This window comes from Podarcis gaigeae (genome assembly GCF_964106915.1).
Source record: "Podarcis gaigeae genome assembly, chromosome: 10".
Taxonomy (NCBI): Eukaryota; Metazoa; Chordata; class Lepidosauria; order Squamata; family Lacertidae; genus Podarcis; species Podarcis gaigeae.
In genome coordinates, this window is record NC_139686.1 from 45,680,336 (window position 1) to 45,693,594 (window position 13,259).

The window sequence follows — 13,259 nt, forward strand, 5'->3', positions numbered from 1 at the left end:
GCCGAGGGAGCCGGCGTACAGCTTCCGGGTCGTGTAGCCAGCATGACTAAGCCGCTTCTGGCGAACTAGAGCAGCACACGGAAACGGCGTTTACCTTCCCACCAGAGCGGTACCTATTTACCTACTTGCACTTTGACGTGCTTCCAAACTGCTAGGTTGGAGCAGGGACCGAGCAACGGGAGCTCACTCCGTCACGGGAATTAGAAACGCCGACCTTCTGATTGGCAAGTCCTAGTCTCTGTGGTTTAACCCACAGCGCCACCTGTGTCCCTAAGTGGCCAATAGCCAGGGGCAAAATGCTCCTGGCGCCTGGAGAATTTTGAATGCTGCAATCAGATGTCTATAGGATGCCTGGTGCTGAACACAACACCACCCTCACCACCTGCATCTCCCAGAAACTTGGTATAATCTTGCACACTGTTTTGCTCACATCTACACAGCATGAAATGCATTTATGCACCAATTATTTTAGTTCCACTGACGATGTCATTTTGCTACAACCAATGTGCTACAATCAATGTGATTGTGACATGAAAATGTGTGTGTTCTTTCTAATCCGTTCCAAGACAGAAGACTTTGCGTTTCAGAATCGCGCTGAGCAGACTAAAGAGGAATCAATGGGGTACAACAAAGCAGAGCTCAAAATGATCAGCTTGCTGCAACAAGGGCTGGATAAGACATGTTGAGCCACTGCCTTCATTTCAGTTCTTCTATAAAAGGACACATTTGTTAGGAACTGCAGACTCTTAAAGGCATAGCTGAAGGCAGGTGCTTTTCCTTCACTACATGGTCTCCAACCCTGTGTGCAACCTGAGGGTCTTGGCTGTGTTTCTATTAAGTCCTGGTGCTATAGTATGCATTTCAGTAGCCTCCTGCCTGTCAAGTTCAGGGAGCCCCTATTCACCCGTATCAGGCTCAAAGCTAGGGACCTGGTCCAAGTCCTCAGCCAATGGTCCTGCAGCCTCTAACTTGGTCTTCTGCTTACTGCTGGACTCCAGTGTCAACATCATAATGCACTCCACGAAACTCAAATATGCCTCTTACTCATCAACCAAATCTCCAACCTCTATGGGGAAAGGGAGGGGCAACATTACAAAAACTGCCCCATCGAAAGGCCGGTCACCAGAGCCAAACTGACATGCTTAGAATGCAACTGGAGTGAATTCATACCGGCTGAAGCAGTCAAATGCCTGCTTTACCTTACACCCAGTTCACCAAGCATTCACTGCACCAGACCTTAGTTGACTTTAAATAGCTTTGCAGTGGCACAGTCAATGTGGATGCAGTTACAAACTGTACATGCTAAAGAAACCACATGACTTGCTTCACCTGGACCACAATTTATAGCCATCTGTTCAGCCACCATATCGTCCACTGACCCATGTGGTCACAGCAATTGGTGCAAAGTCAATTGCAAGGTAAAACTAAAGCTGAAGTATTGGTTAGGTCTGTCATCTGTCAAATATTTTCTGTTTTATATACTACATTAAAAAGAAGTCCAGATCATCAAGATCAAATCTGGCAGCGGTCTAGGAATAACTTGAAGATGATTAAGTGAAGGTAACATAACAACAGCCAGTTCTACAATGTGCTACATCGTTGGACCAGGGAATCACTTTTTAAACAAAAAGATGATCGGTCTGTGACAGATAAAACCCTGTTAAAACTGCCACACTGTGTTTGTGATCTTGACTGCAAAAGAAGTGATTGACTTCTCTTTTCACCCAAACTTAAATAAGCAGCAATCTACAAGGTTTACAGGGACGCGGGTGGCGCTGTGGGTAAAACCTCAGCGCCTAGGACTTGCCAATCGCATGGTTCGAATCCCCGCGGCGGGGTGAGCTCCCGTCTTTCGGTCCCAGCTCCTGCCCACCTAGCAGTTCGAAAGCACCCTTAAGTGCAAGTAGATAAATAGGTACCGCTTTATAGCGGGAAGGTAAACGGCGTTCCGTGTGCTGCTCTGGTGCCAGTTCGCCGGAGCAGCTTCGTCACGCTAGCCACGCAACCCGGAAGTGTCTGCGGACAGCGCTGGCTCCCGGCCTCTAGAGTGAGATGAGCGCACAACCCTAGAGTCTGTCAAGACTGGCCCGTACGGGCAGGGGTACCTTTACAAGGTTTACACTTGCAAATCATGCTTCATCATCCAAGTCTGATTGTGGGCAATTGACTGAGGAATAGAAAACATAACCATATTTAAAGGTTACAGATAGGTAGCCGTGTTGGTCTGCCATAGTCAAAACAAAAAAAATTCCTTCCAGTAGCACCTTAAAGACCAACTAAGTCAGATCTTGGTATGAGCTTTCGTGTGCATGCACACTTCTTCAGATACACTGAAGAATATCTGAAGAAGCTGTATCTGAAGAAGTGTGCATGCACACGAAAGCTCATACCAAGAACTGACTTAGTTGGTCTTTAAGGTGCTACTGGAAGGAATTTTTTCATATTTAAAGGATATTCAAGCACAATCTTGGCTTGACTCACAAGCCCATTTTCCTAGTGCAAAATAAGTCTTGCCCCAATACAAATGTTACAAGAATTCCTATTCTTAAAGTAGTTTGCTTTTCATTATTTAATTTCACCCTAATAAAACATTTATTTTCAAAATACATTTACCGTATTTTTTGCTCTAGAAGACTCACTTTTTCCCTCCTAAAAAGTATGGGGAAATGTGTGTATGTCTTATGGAGTGAATGCAGGCTGCGCAGCTATCCCAGAAGCCAGAACAGCAAGAGGGATTGCTGCTTTCACTGCGCAGCGATCCCTCTTGCTGTTCTGGCTTCTGAGATTCAGAATATTTTTTTTCTTGTTTTCCTCCTCCAAAAACTGTGGTCTTGTGGTCTGGTGCGTCTTATAGAGCAAAAAATACGGTATACTTTTAAAACTAGGATGAACTTGATCTGGCAGCACCTCTAACCTCTTAGGTAGGTGTTAATTATCTCTGTGTTTTTATCAAGCTCAAGCCCAGAACATGAACAACAAAAAAACCTACATGCAGAGCAGGAACTGTGATATTTACATCCTTTCAGAAATATGTCTACGGGGTGCCTTTATAGAACATAAGCTACCCATTTCCAAATGTTTAGAGAATAGGTTTTCAAGTAATAATGTCAGAATTTGTTTGGGCGGAGGGGCACAGCTCTAAATATATATATGAACACAGTGAATGTACTTCTCATCTTTGGATTTGTTATCTCTCACCATAATTTCTGCATGGATTCAAACTTTACAAATTTTATTAGATTATGAATTCATTTAGTTATGGATTTTACATGACTGCTTTTACCTGCCTACACTCTTGAGATTTGTTCAGCGGGCATGAAACACACTGCTCAACTGTTCCTGCAGCATTTTGTATGCATTGTCAAGTTCCACACTGCTAATCTCCTAACAAGCTCAATTTGGGGATTTTTAATGCCTTTAGGCCAGTTTTCAAAGTCCAGACACAAGTCTTGCAACGTTGTGTTTTTTTTAACCAAGCCATGCACCAAGAAATTTTAAATGCACACAGCAATCAACATCCCAGGACAAAGATTTAAAGGTATTTGTTGTTGAAATATAACAAGGCAATCTACCTCCTTATGTGCATTTCTTTTTTAAAAAAATTCCCTGTCAGTTGTGTAATACATTTTTAATTATGATGTGCAAGAGTTTGCAAGAGAACACCTGATCAATTAATCATGAGTGCCTTCTTAGGTCTCCTCTGTGAATTCTAGCCTTGCACGTTTATCTGGCATGTTGTAGGCATAATACATTTCAATTAGCTCCCTTTGAAAAAGAGGCCACTCATTCTTCAACAGAAATTCCAGCCACTTTTCACTGCATATAGAACCATCTTTTAAGGGTAAAATGCTCTTCAGCAGTGAACAAGCACTGCTTTGAAAGATGGATATAAAACCATATGGAAGCTTTTTTTCAAAAAATGAACAAGCATGCCTCACAATGGTGATTTCCAAGAGTTGACATCCTCAAAACCGAAGCTTTTTGCTTTTGTTTAAAGAAGAGATATTTTGCAATAATTCCAAATGCTCTGAAGGATCAGCATGGCATCACATGGAGTTGTAAACCTTAACCTTAGACACAAAACCAGGGAATTCTTACAAGTGTAGAAGTTGCAACGCAACCATGCTGTTCATATATGGAGTTTCCCCATTCATTCCAATGGAGGAGGTACACCTGTGTAAACCATCATCCATAAAAGTGGGCCTGTTCCCTCCATTGGAATGAATGGATGAGGCAACTTGCACATCCAAATGCGCACACGGATCTCTAGAATAGGATTGGTTATACAGTGGTACCTCAGGTTACATATGCTTCAGGTTACATATGCTTCAGGTTACAGACTCCGCCAACCCAGAAATAGTGCTTCAGGTTAAGAACTTTGCTTCAGATGAGGACAGAAATTGTGCTCTGGCGGCGCGGCAGCAGCAGGAGGCCCCATTAGCTAAAGTGGTGCTTCAGGTTAAGAACAGTTTCAGGTTAAGAACAGACCTCTGGAACGAATTAAGTACTTAGCCTGAGGTACCACTGTACAGTATATACTTCCTTGCAAGCATTCCTACCAAGTTTTGACCTTCTAAAAATAGGTAACAAACCAACTCATATGTGAACATAAAACACAAATATCAGACACAGATCATTTGTTTTGAGTTCAACCAGCATGCAGGTTTTACTATGATTTTTGCTATGAAAGGTTTACTAAATGTTTATTTACTAAGATGTCCATTTAGAACATCTTACATAGCCCCAGTTCCAATGAATGGTAGTTGCCCAGCTGCCGCATTGCAATATTAGACAACTTCCATTCATTTCCATGGGCACCCAACTGATTATTTATACCCAGCATAAATGAAGCAATGTTGATATGATTCATTTGAAGAAACTAAAGTCAAGTCAGACTGGTAACTTTAAAATAATCAATTATTTTAATAGCAATGATCTGACCTTTGACTAAATTTATTGTGAACAATAGCGAGCAGCTTTTGTCTTCACAAACTTAGAAAACTTTGCAGCTCCAAAATTAAACTGCTTCAGTCTATAATTCTGCCTAAAATTCACTTTATATTCCAAAATGTTCCTACAAATGTAGGCTGAATATTTCTCCATAGGCTTGCAACCCTAAGCATCCTTTTAAGTCCCACTGAAATCAATAGTGTGTGCATTAAAATAATTTTGATAGGAAGTTTATTTGTTGTTTAAGCTCTATAAATGTTTAAACGTTCCTTGCTGTAAACGCAATTTTAACTGCATATTATAAAGAGTCTCCCTAACACTTATTTTTGCTTGACCACTTACAATGTAATCTTATATCTACTCAGAAGTAAGCCCAGTGTGTTCAGTGGGACTTGCACTCCCAAGTAAGTGTGTGTATGATTGCAGCCTAAGAGGTTCAAAATGATAGAACTTACTCTGAGTTGTAGATATATATCTCTTTTGGATATATATCTCAAAGCACAGGTACCTAACCTACAGCCCTTCAGATGTTATTGGACTCCAACTCCCATCATTCCTGGCCACTGGTTATGCTGGCTGGTGCTGATGGGAGCTGGAGTCAAACAGCATCTGAAGGACCATAAGTTAATGGAATGGACCACTTAGCTGGCTGAATATACCTTTTTAAACTTCAGCTGCTAAAGAGAGAAAAGGGGAAGAGCAGAGAGAGAGAAGGGAAAGGTTTTCTGTAATGATATCCAAAAGTTAAAATAAAACAGACACAAGACCACAGTCAGTCCCTAAATAAAATAAAATTTATCATAACTTGCTGTGGTATTTTATAACTCTGAAAACTATCAAACATAACAGGACTAATTCCCACAAGCACAAACCACCATACTAAAAATTATCTATAATCTGGGGAGCCCACAACAATCTTCTAAAAGGCATTCTGCCACATAGCTTCTAACAATTACACAGCTAAAGAACATACACCACAGTTGACATCCAGGTTTGGTAAGACTTTGTTTTCAACAATATACAGTGGTCCTTTGGCTTAAGAACTTGATTCGTTCTGGAGGTCCGTTCTTAACCTGAAACCGTTCTTAACCTGAGGTACCACTTTAACTAATGGGGCCTGAAGCATCTGTAACCCAAAGTACCACTGTACTTGTAAATTAAGAGTACTGGTGCTAACTGCTGGGTGACTTGTCTACAGAAACATGACTCCAGTGTTTATTTTCAAAGCTCCATACAACTGTTTCTTAATGTCACTAGTATTCTTCTGGTAAAAAAAAAAATATTATTAGCCCAGTATTTGTACATTTGTTAGATAAAAAAGTTCTTTCACTTCCACTGAACCTGAAAGTCTTTTCAAAAGCCAACTTTTCAAAAACCATCCCTTCATTACAACTAATCTGTTGGTGTCTCCCATCTCCTGAGAATATTCAAACTTTAATGATGGTTCAAAAAATGGTTTTTATTTTCTTTCAAAAACTTGTCTCCAAAATGAATCCAGCAAAGAACATAAGGCATAAGTTAGCATAGTGCCCTAGAACATGCCCTATAATAATTTCTGATAATTAACACTTTTTCAGAAAGTTCTGATTCTCACCAAGGCATCATTGGTTTTATGCCCATCCACACCTTTAATGAAACACTCAGCTGCAGCAGACAGTTTGGATATAACGTAGAAGCCTGCAGAATTAGCATTTTTAGTGATAAGACATTCAAAATGTACTTAATTCTCAGCACTCAATTTTTATTTCTTCTACAGCAGCACCCTAGAGTGCAGAACTTAAATATCTTTAAGTAGCAACCAAGGATTGCTAATTTCAGAATGGAAGGAAAACTGCCCCAGAATGTTCTGGCTCCTCCTACAACATCCCTTCATGAAATATTATTAAAATGGCACAAACTCTGCAGATTAGATGTTCCACAACTGAAATCCTTTGGACAGTGACTGATAGGTGGGTGGTAATATGAGCAAACCTCACCTTTTGCGCTGCTTTAGAGGGACTCTTGTTTTTGCTTCCTTTAGGTCTTCCTCTTGGTCTTTTAGGAGATGGCTCTCCCATTGGTTCCTAAACACAGGAAAACATGCTATTGTGGCAAGAATCTCAATAAAGATCCGAAACACAACGTAGGACACTTAACATGCACAAAACAAACAGTGTCAGTTACTCAATCAGTTTCAATAGTGAAATAAAATAAAAAGAGCAGAAAAACATTAACGTGAGTGCATTTTACTAAAACATTTGTTCATGCCTACTGGAAGTGAATGGCAAACTAATGAAAATGTGTGTATGCTCTGACACTCTTTCCATTCTTTATATAAACTTCCCCAACCTTTATAATCAAGGATATGACGTTTGCAATTCTAACTATTCATGGCTTTTCACAATTGATTTATAATTACTCGTTTGATTTACATTTGCAATCACATAAAAGGTTTAATTTCGATGTAGATTTCCAATATGAAAGAACTTAAAATACTGAAGTCTGTCTAAATTATAGTTTAAAAAAATAAATCTGAAAGTTACAAAGAGAGTTGTGTCTTGTTCTATAGCTTAACGTTATATATTGTGTGGAGTGCTGTCCTGGTAAGGCTGGGCTCCAAGGTATATAAAAACACTGATTGTTTTCACTCTGCTGCCCAATGGCTTCTCTGTTTGATAGTAAATAAAATCATCATCTGAATATGATTTCAGTTTTCAGATATTCCAAATATTTATTCAGTGAATCATATGGACTAAAAGAAAATATATATCCATCTCCTCCACATCCACTTCCAAATACTGAACATTTCATTTGGATTAGTGGTAAGACTAATTAAATTCAGTTTGTTAAAGGAGTCTTGGAATTCTCCCTATTGGTAAACTCTTGGGCTAGAAAGGAAATTTAGTGACACAATATCCTTCCAAAGGAGTCACAACAGAAACAATGCTGAACACTGACTGGGAGGGGGGAAAGAGGGGAGACACATTGGGGGGGGGGCTCTTTCTGTGAAATCCACTGAAACCCTAAACATTCCATTCTCAAATCTCTCTCACACACACTTTTTGCGAAAACAAACAAAAAAAAAAAAAGGCTGGGGTAGGTGGGTGAGCTGGGAAGGGGAAGGAACGTCGTGATAGCTCAACAAAGGTAACGCAAGGGGAGGGGGCTTCAATCCTTCCGAAAGGTATTTTATTGCATTTCACTCGAGAAAGGGGGGTGAACATAGGAGCGGCTGGGCGTGAGGACTTTGGGGGTGCTCATCCACCCTCGTTCTAAGAGGCGCCCTTTCCGAGGCGTTTCTGGGCTCAGATCGGTTTGCTGATCATCTGATTTGCTCTGAAAGGAAGTGGTTTGACGATAATGAATGAAGTAAACTTTTTTTAAAAAAAGAAAAAAGGGGGGGGAGAGAGAAAAGCCCGCGGAAGTCAAGTTTTAAATGCACTTCGCGTATCCCTGTTGCCCGATCGCTATTTCCGAGGATCTCGAAAACACTGCAAGCAGCAGCAGCAACCCCGGCCAGGATGCAGTTTTCTCCATGCCGGCTCCGCAGAGCTACAACTGCAATACTTAATTGGTTGCATTCGCAGACTTGTGTGTGTAGTAGAGAAAAAAGCCCGGTATCCCCACTGGCCTGTTTACTTAGAGAAGTACAAAGTATTTCTGGCGTTCCCACTGCCTTGTGCAAAGAGGCAGCGAGAGCCAGGCGTCTTTCTTACATGATCGGCGAGCAAAACCGAGCTCGATTGTGGGTTGCCAGAAAGTGCCCGAGGAGATTTGTGGGAGTGGGGGGGTCCCCCAAGCCAAAATCACCCCTCCCTTAAAAAAAAAGCAAGCCGAGTTTCCCGGTGCGTGGGGTGGAATGTGATAACGCAGACATGCAGGCGATCAGGAAGGGTCTCCTTTTGTACATACGCACCGAAGGAGTGTGGCGCGTTTTTTAAACCCCCCATAGCCAAGATAAGGAGGACCGGGGACGGCAGTGCCCTCTGGGAGACCAACTACACACACACACACACACAAAAGACTGAGACGTAGCAAAGGCAGTCGGGGAGCCCAACCTGCCTGCTGCTTCCCTTGCAAACCCCTCCAGTTTAAAAATCTGCTCGGAGCGCTGGTTGGTGGGATCCGAGCTGCTCTGCGCTCCAGAGCCAAATAAACCCTCCCGGGCACACAATAGAGAAAGGCCGAGGGAAGTTTTCGCCTTTTAAAAAGAAACAAGCGCGCGCGCGCGCCCGGAGAGACAGACAGACGGACAATCCAGCACACACACACACGTTCCTCTGTCCTCGCCAAGAGGGACTGCCTGCCCCCCCCCATCCTCTTTCCCGCAGTCAGCAAATGCACCCGCCGCCACAACAACAATAACAGCAGCAGCAACCACCACCACCACCGTCGCATCTCCAACCACGCGCCGCTTCCTCGCCGCCGGGCACGTGCCCTCCCGGTGTCCCCCCCTCCTCCTCCTCCGCCAACCCGGCTTTGCGCGCGCTCTCCGCGTCCAGGCTACTAACTTGGGGTTGCTTCCTGGGTCTGCCGCGACCCCTCTTCGGGGGCTCCGAGGTGGCAGGTTGCTCCTGGGAAGCGGCGGCGGCGCTTCCCGAAGTCGAGGGCTGACCGGCTCCTTCGCCTCGCGCGCTCATCGTGGCTCCTGGCTTGGGCTGCAGCCGCGCTCTCGTCGCCTCCGCGCTCGCTCGCCCGCCCGCCCGGCCAGGCACCTCGGAAGAAAGCGGCAGGCGCCGAAGGCGAGCTCGCGTGCGCGCTGCCCCCAGCAGCAGCAGCAGCAGAAGCACCACACCGGACGTCCTGGTGCTGCCAAAAGGAGAAAGGGAGGAGGTGGCGACGACGACGGCGGTGGTGGTAATAATGGTGGTGTTGGGTGTTTGCTGCAGCCTCTTTTTGCAATTTGAAAAGGCAGGAGGACGCAGCTTTTGGAAGGGGGCTTTCCCCCCTTTTTTTTCCTTTTTTCCTTTCGGGGGGCTGGGGGGGGGGAGAGACGTCGAGGCTGGCTTGCAACGCCGCCACGAGAGAGCAGGAAGGGTGGGCGGTCGGGCGGGACGCGCGCGCTCCTCGTCGTAGGCGAGCGGGGGCTCCGCAGCCCTCCGGTGCGTTTCAGCTCCAGAGGAGACGCATGGCAAAGACGCGCAGAGGACCCAGCGCGCCTTCCGGCTGCCTTGTATCAGGCACGCCGGGAGAGGAAGAGAGATCGGAGCTGGGGGGGGGGGGGCTGAAAATAGAGCTATAGTTGGATAAGCGCGGAGGGATTGGACGACAAGGGTCTCTCCTCCCCCCACCCCAGAACAACCACCACGATGCCGGAGCCTGGGAGTGAGCTGCCTGCTGGGGATGGGAATAGGAGATTCCTGCCCCCGGTGGCAACTGGGATGAGGGTTGTGAGGTTTTTTAAAAAAATAAATAAATGGGGAAATGGGAGGGCGTTGGGGGTCGGCGGAGGGAAAAGCCACCATGAGGAAAGGAGGCGGTAAAGCTACGCGGGGGGGGGGCGGCGGTCGGGGCTGGTTTTGGACCTAAAAAATTACAGTATTAGAAAGATAGCAGCAATGGATGGAAGCGCAGCCCCCCCCCGTAACTCCTGAAGTAGCCGATCAGTTTTGGTGCCCAGCAGGAATGCAGCAACTACAACTGGTACCTGTCAGATGTTGGTACTGGTAGCCATTTTGGGGCCAGGCCACCAAATACTGTTGAAATCCCCTTCCAGCACATACAACAAGCCTTTTTGGGGTCGGACTGGGCCTCAGAGACCAGTACTTCTCAAATTATCTACCGGGGTTAACAGTTCCTGCTCTGTGCCAGCCACAGTGTGTTTTTGGTTCTGCTCTGAAAACCTCCATAAATTAATCGGGTTGCTTTTTCTAGGTGGCATTTTTCAAAATGACTACTAACGTGACTCAGATTTCCCCCTGGGAAATGCATCACTTTCTGCTATTCAGAGGTACCAAAGAAGTTGACACGGTGGACACTGTCAAGAAAGAAAGAAAAGGTTGCTTCTGAGAATCTTGCTCTACGCACACCAAACTATGACTGGGTTCACACATCACACTAAGCCAAACAATGGCTTCGCCTGAATGAACAAAGCTGTGGGTACCCAAAGGAAAAAAAATGGCATCCATTTTGCTGTTCCCCCAGCCCTGCTGCCCTACCCGGAACCAAGGTGGTTCTTGGTTTGATGGCCATAGTTTGCTTGGGAGAAACTGGCAACAATTCAGGGTCCACATGGAATGCCAAGTCAAACCATGGCTTAGCCTCTTATACCTGGTTGACCATATTCTGACATAACTTTTTTTTTATTAGTGATCACTTTTATTTGACAGGTGATTTCTGATCCTTTTACCTTCCATTTAAGAAATGAACCGACTGGTCAAAGAACTGGCAAGTTAGGATCAAAATCAGCACACAACATACATTTACCACCTCTCTCCATTGGTTTCGTGGCCTTTCCTGGCTCGTTCTGGTTGCCGTTCACAATGCTATGGTGACAAAAGCCTCAAATAGCAGAACTGCCCTCAAACTCTAGACCAGCCTTGCCCAACTTGGTGCTGGATTACAGCCATCATGATCCCTGAACATCGGTGATGCTGGGTGAGACTGATGATGGGAGTCGTAGTCCAACAGCCCCTTGCCTGCCCATGTCATTGTCAGTGTCTCAGTTGTATTACAGTGGTACCTCAGGTTAAGAACTTAATTCACTCTGGAGGTCTGTTCTTAACATGAAACTGTTCTTAACCTGAGGTACCACTTTAGCTAATGGTGCCTCGCGCCGCTGCCGCCCGATTTCTGTTCTTATCCTGAAGCAAAGTTCTTAACCTGAGGTACTATTTCTGGGTTAGCTGAGTCTGTAACCTGAAGTGTCTGTAACCCGAGGTACCACTGTATTCTCATTCACTCATCTCAAACCTCATTCTCATACCTCGCTTCATATAAAAAATAAAATTATTATTATTATCCATATTCCTTCTTAAATCCATTGCTCATTCTGCATCCTTCCTTTTGCCTCTGAGCTTTACCTCCTACAATCTTTTCTCAGTGTAAGTTTTTAAACCTCAGCCGAGCTGACGGCATTCTCGTTCCTCACACAATTTGCCTGCAAACTGCTTAAGTTTCCTGAACAAACATTCTGAGCTATCCCATAAGCTCAGCCAATCTGTGCTAGAGATTTGCAAGCCACAAACACAATATTGATACTTGGGACTATTATACGTTATCTGAATACAGAAAACATTCTTCTATGTTATGCATGTGTACACTTGCATGTGCATGTCTAAATGGGTGGCTCGTTAAGTTCAATTTCCACTGATAAATATAAACTCCAAACGCATCGAGGCCGAGAGGCCAAATGTAGCTCTTCAGTCTTCTCTGTTCAACCTTCCAGAATATTTGGCGATCCAGAGTCTGACACCCAAAAATTAATCCCAGCCACACCTCTCACTGGTCCTCCTGCTCACATGCCTCTGTGGCCAGAAGGTGTCCTTAGACAGTGATAATTCACCTCACTTGTTTGGAGGGTGGATAGAGAGGGACCACTGATTTTGTAGGGGTGGAATGTAGACTAGTGTCCAAAGAGAGGAGTCATATCCATTGCCTCTGGCCCCACCCATCCCTGTCATGTGGCCCCTGGGAGGATGGACTTGAGGGAAAGTGGCCCTTGGGAGGACACTTGGGACTGAGCAGGCTGTAATGGACACCTCAGAAGCAACAGGGTCAACTCAAGATGAAAATGTTGGGGCTTTGGACAGTCGAAGGGTAGAGTGGATAGGAAGATCAGGGAAATGAGAGAGTGGAAAACCTTAAGATGCTGATGATTACCTGTTCCAAAGTAGGAAGCAGGAACATAAGTGTTCTCTCTGGTATTCACAGTGACCTGACATCTAACTTAAGGTATGCCCATGGTCCTTGCTTGGGGCGGGGTCAGACTGGATCTCCAAAAACAAGATGTCCTCCAGAAGCAACCACAGAAAGTGTTATGATGGGGAATGGAAGATAAGCAAAGTTTCACAGCTTCTCCGGAGCCTTGCATAGTTTCTTATATTATTGTTGGTACAGTATTGTTATGACTTGTATGCTACTTTTCAGAATCAGATCCTCTCAAAGCGGCTTAACAGTCAAACAACTTTGTTAAATAATCTTTCAAATCAGTTAAAATAACTCAGTAAATAGAAAACAGTCAGGCAGTAGATAAACAACAACAACAGCCCAATGTTCAGCCACTGCAGTCCTTTCTTCCCAAGACAGGATCACATGTGATATGTCACAATCAGCTCAGTTTGTCTCAACCAAAAACCGATTGAAAAATGAAGATCTTTACACCTCATCTA

General features: G+C 44.4%; 1 protein-coding gene and 1 long non-coding RNA gene across 4 annotated transcripts in view; one reads left to right on the forward strand and one right to left on the reverse strand.

The window, feature by feature from the left end:
• HMGA2 (high mobility group AT-hook 2) overlaps nt 1-10,315 on the reverse strand; it is a 133,930-nt gene extending 123,615 nt beyond the window's left edge. Inside the window, exons 1-2 of one of the 2 annotated variants that reach the window (XM_083699522.1) lie at nt 9,441-10,315; nt 6,927-7,013 (exon numbers count right to left, since the gene is read on the reverse strand). In XM_083699522.1, coding sequence (XP_083555648.1) covers nt 6,927-7,013; nt 9,441-9,569 — 216 coding nt within the window. In that variant the 5' untranslated portion in view covers nt 9,570-10,315. The remainder of the gene's footprint in view (nt 1-6,926; nt 7,014-9,440) is intronic. The other variant, XM_083699523.1, reaches the window with a different exon arrangement.
• LOC310825706 lies at nt 9,656-11,022 on the forward strand. Of its 2 annotated transcripts, none has more exons than XR_014555465.1 (2): nt 9,656-9,786; nt 10,804-11,022. It is a non-coding gene; the product is annotated as an uncharacterized lncRNA (long non-coding RNA). The 2 variants fall into 2 exon arrangements; XR_014555466.1 differs by having other exon boundaries at nt 9,674-9,783.
• Nucleotides 11,023-13,259: the final 2,237 nt, after the last annotated feature.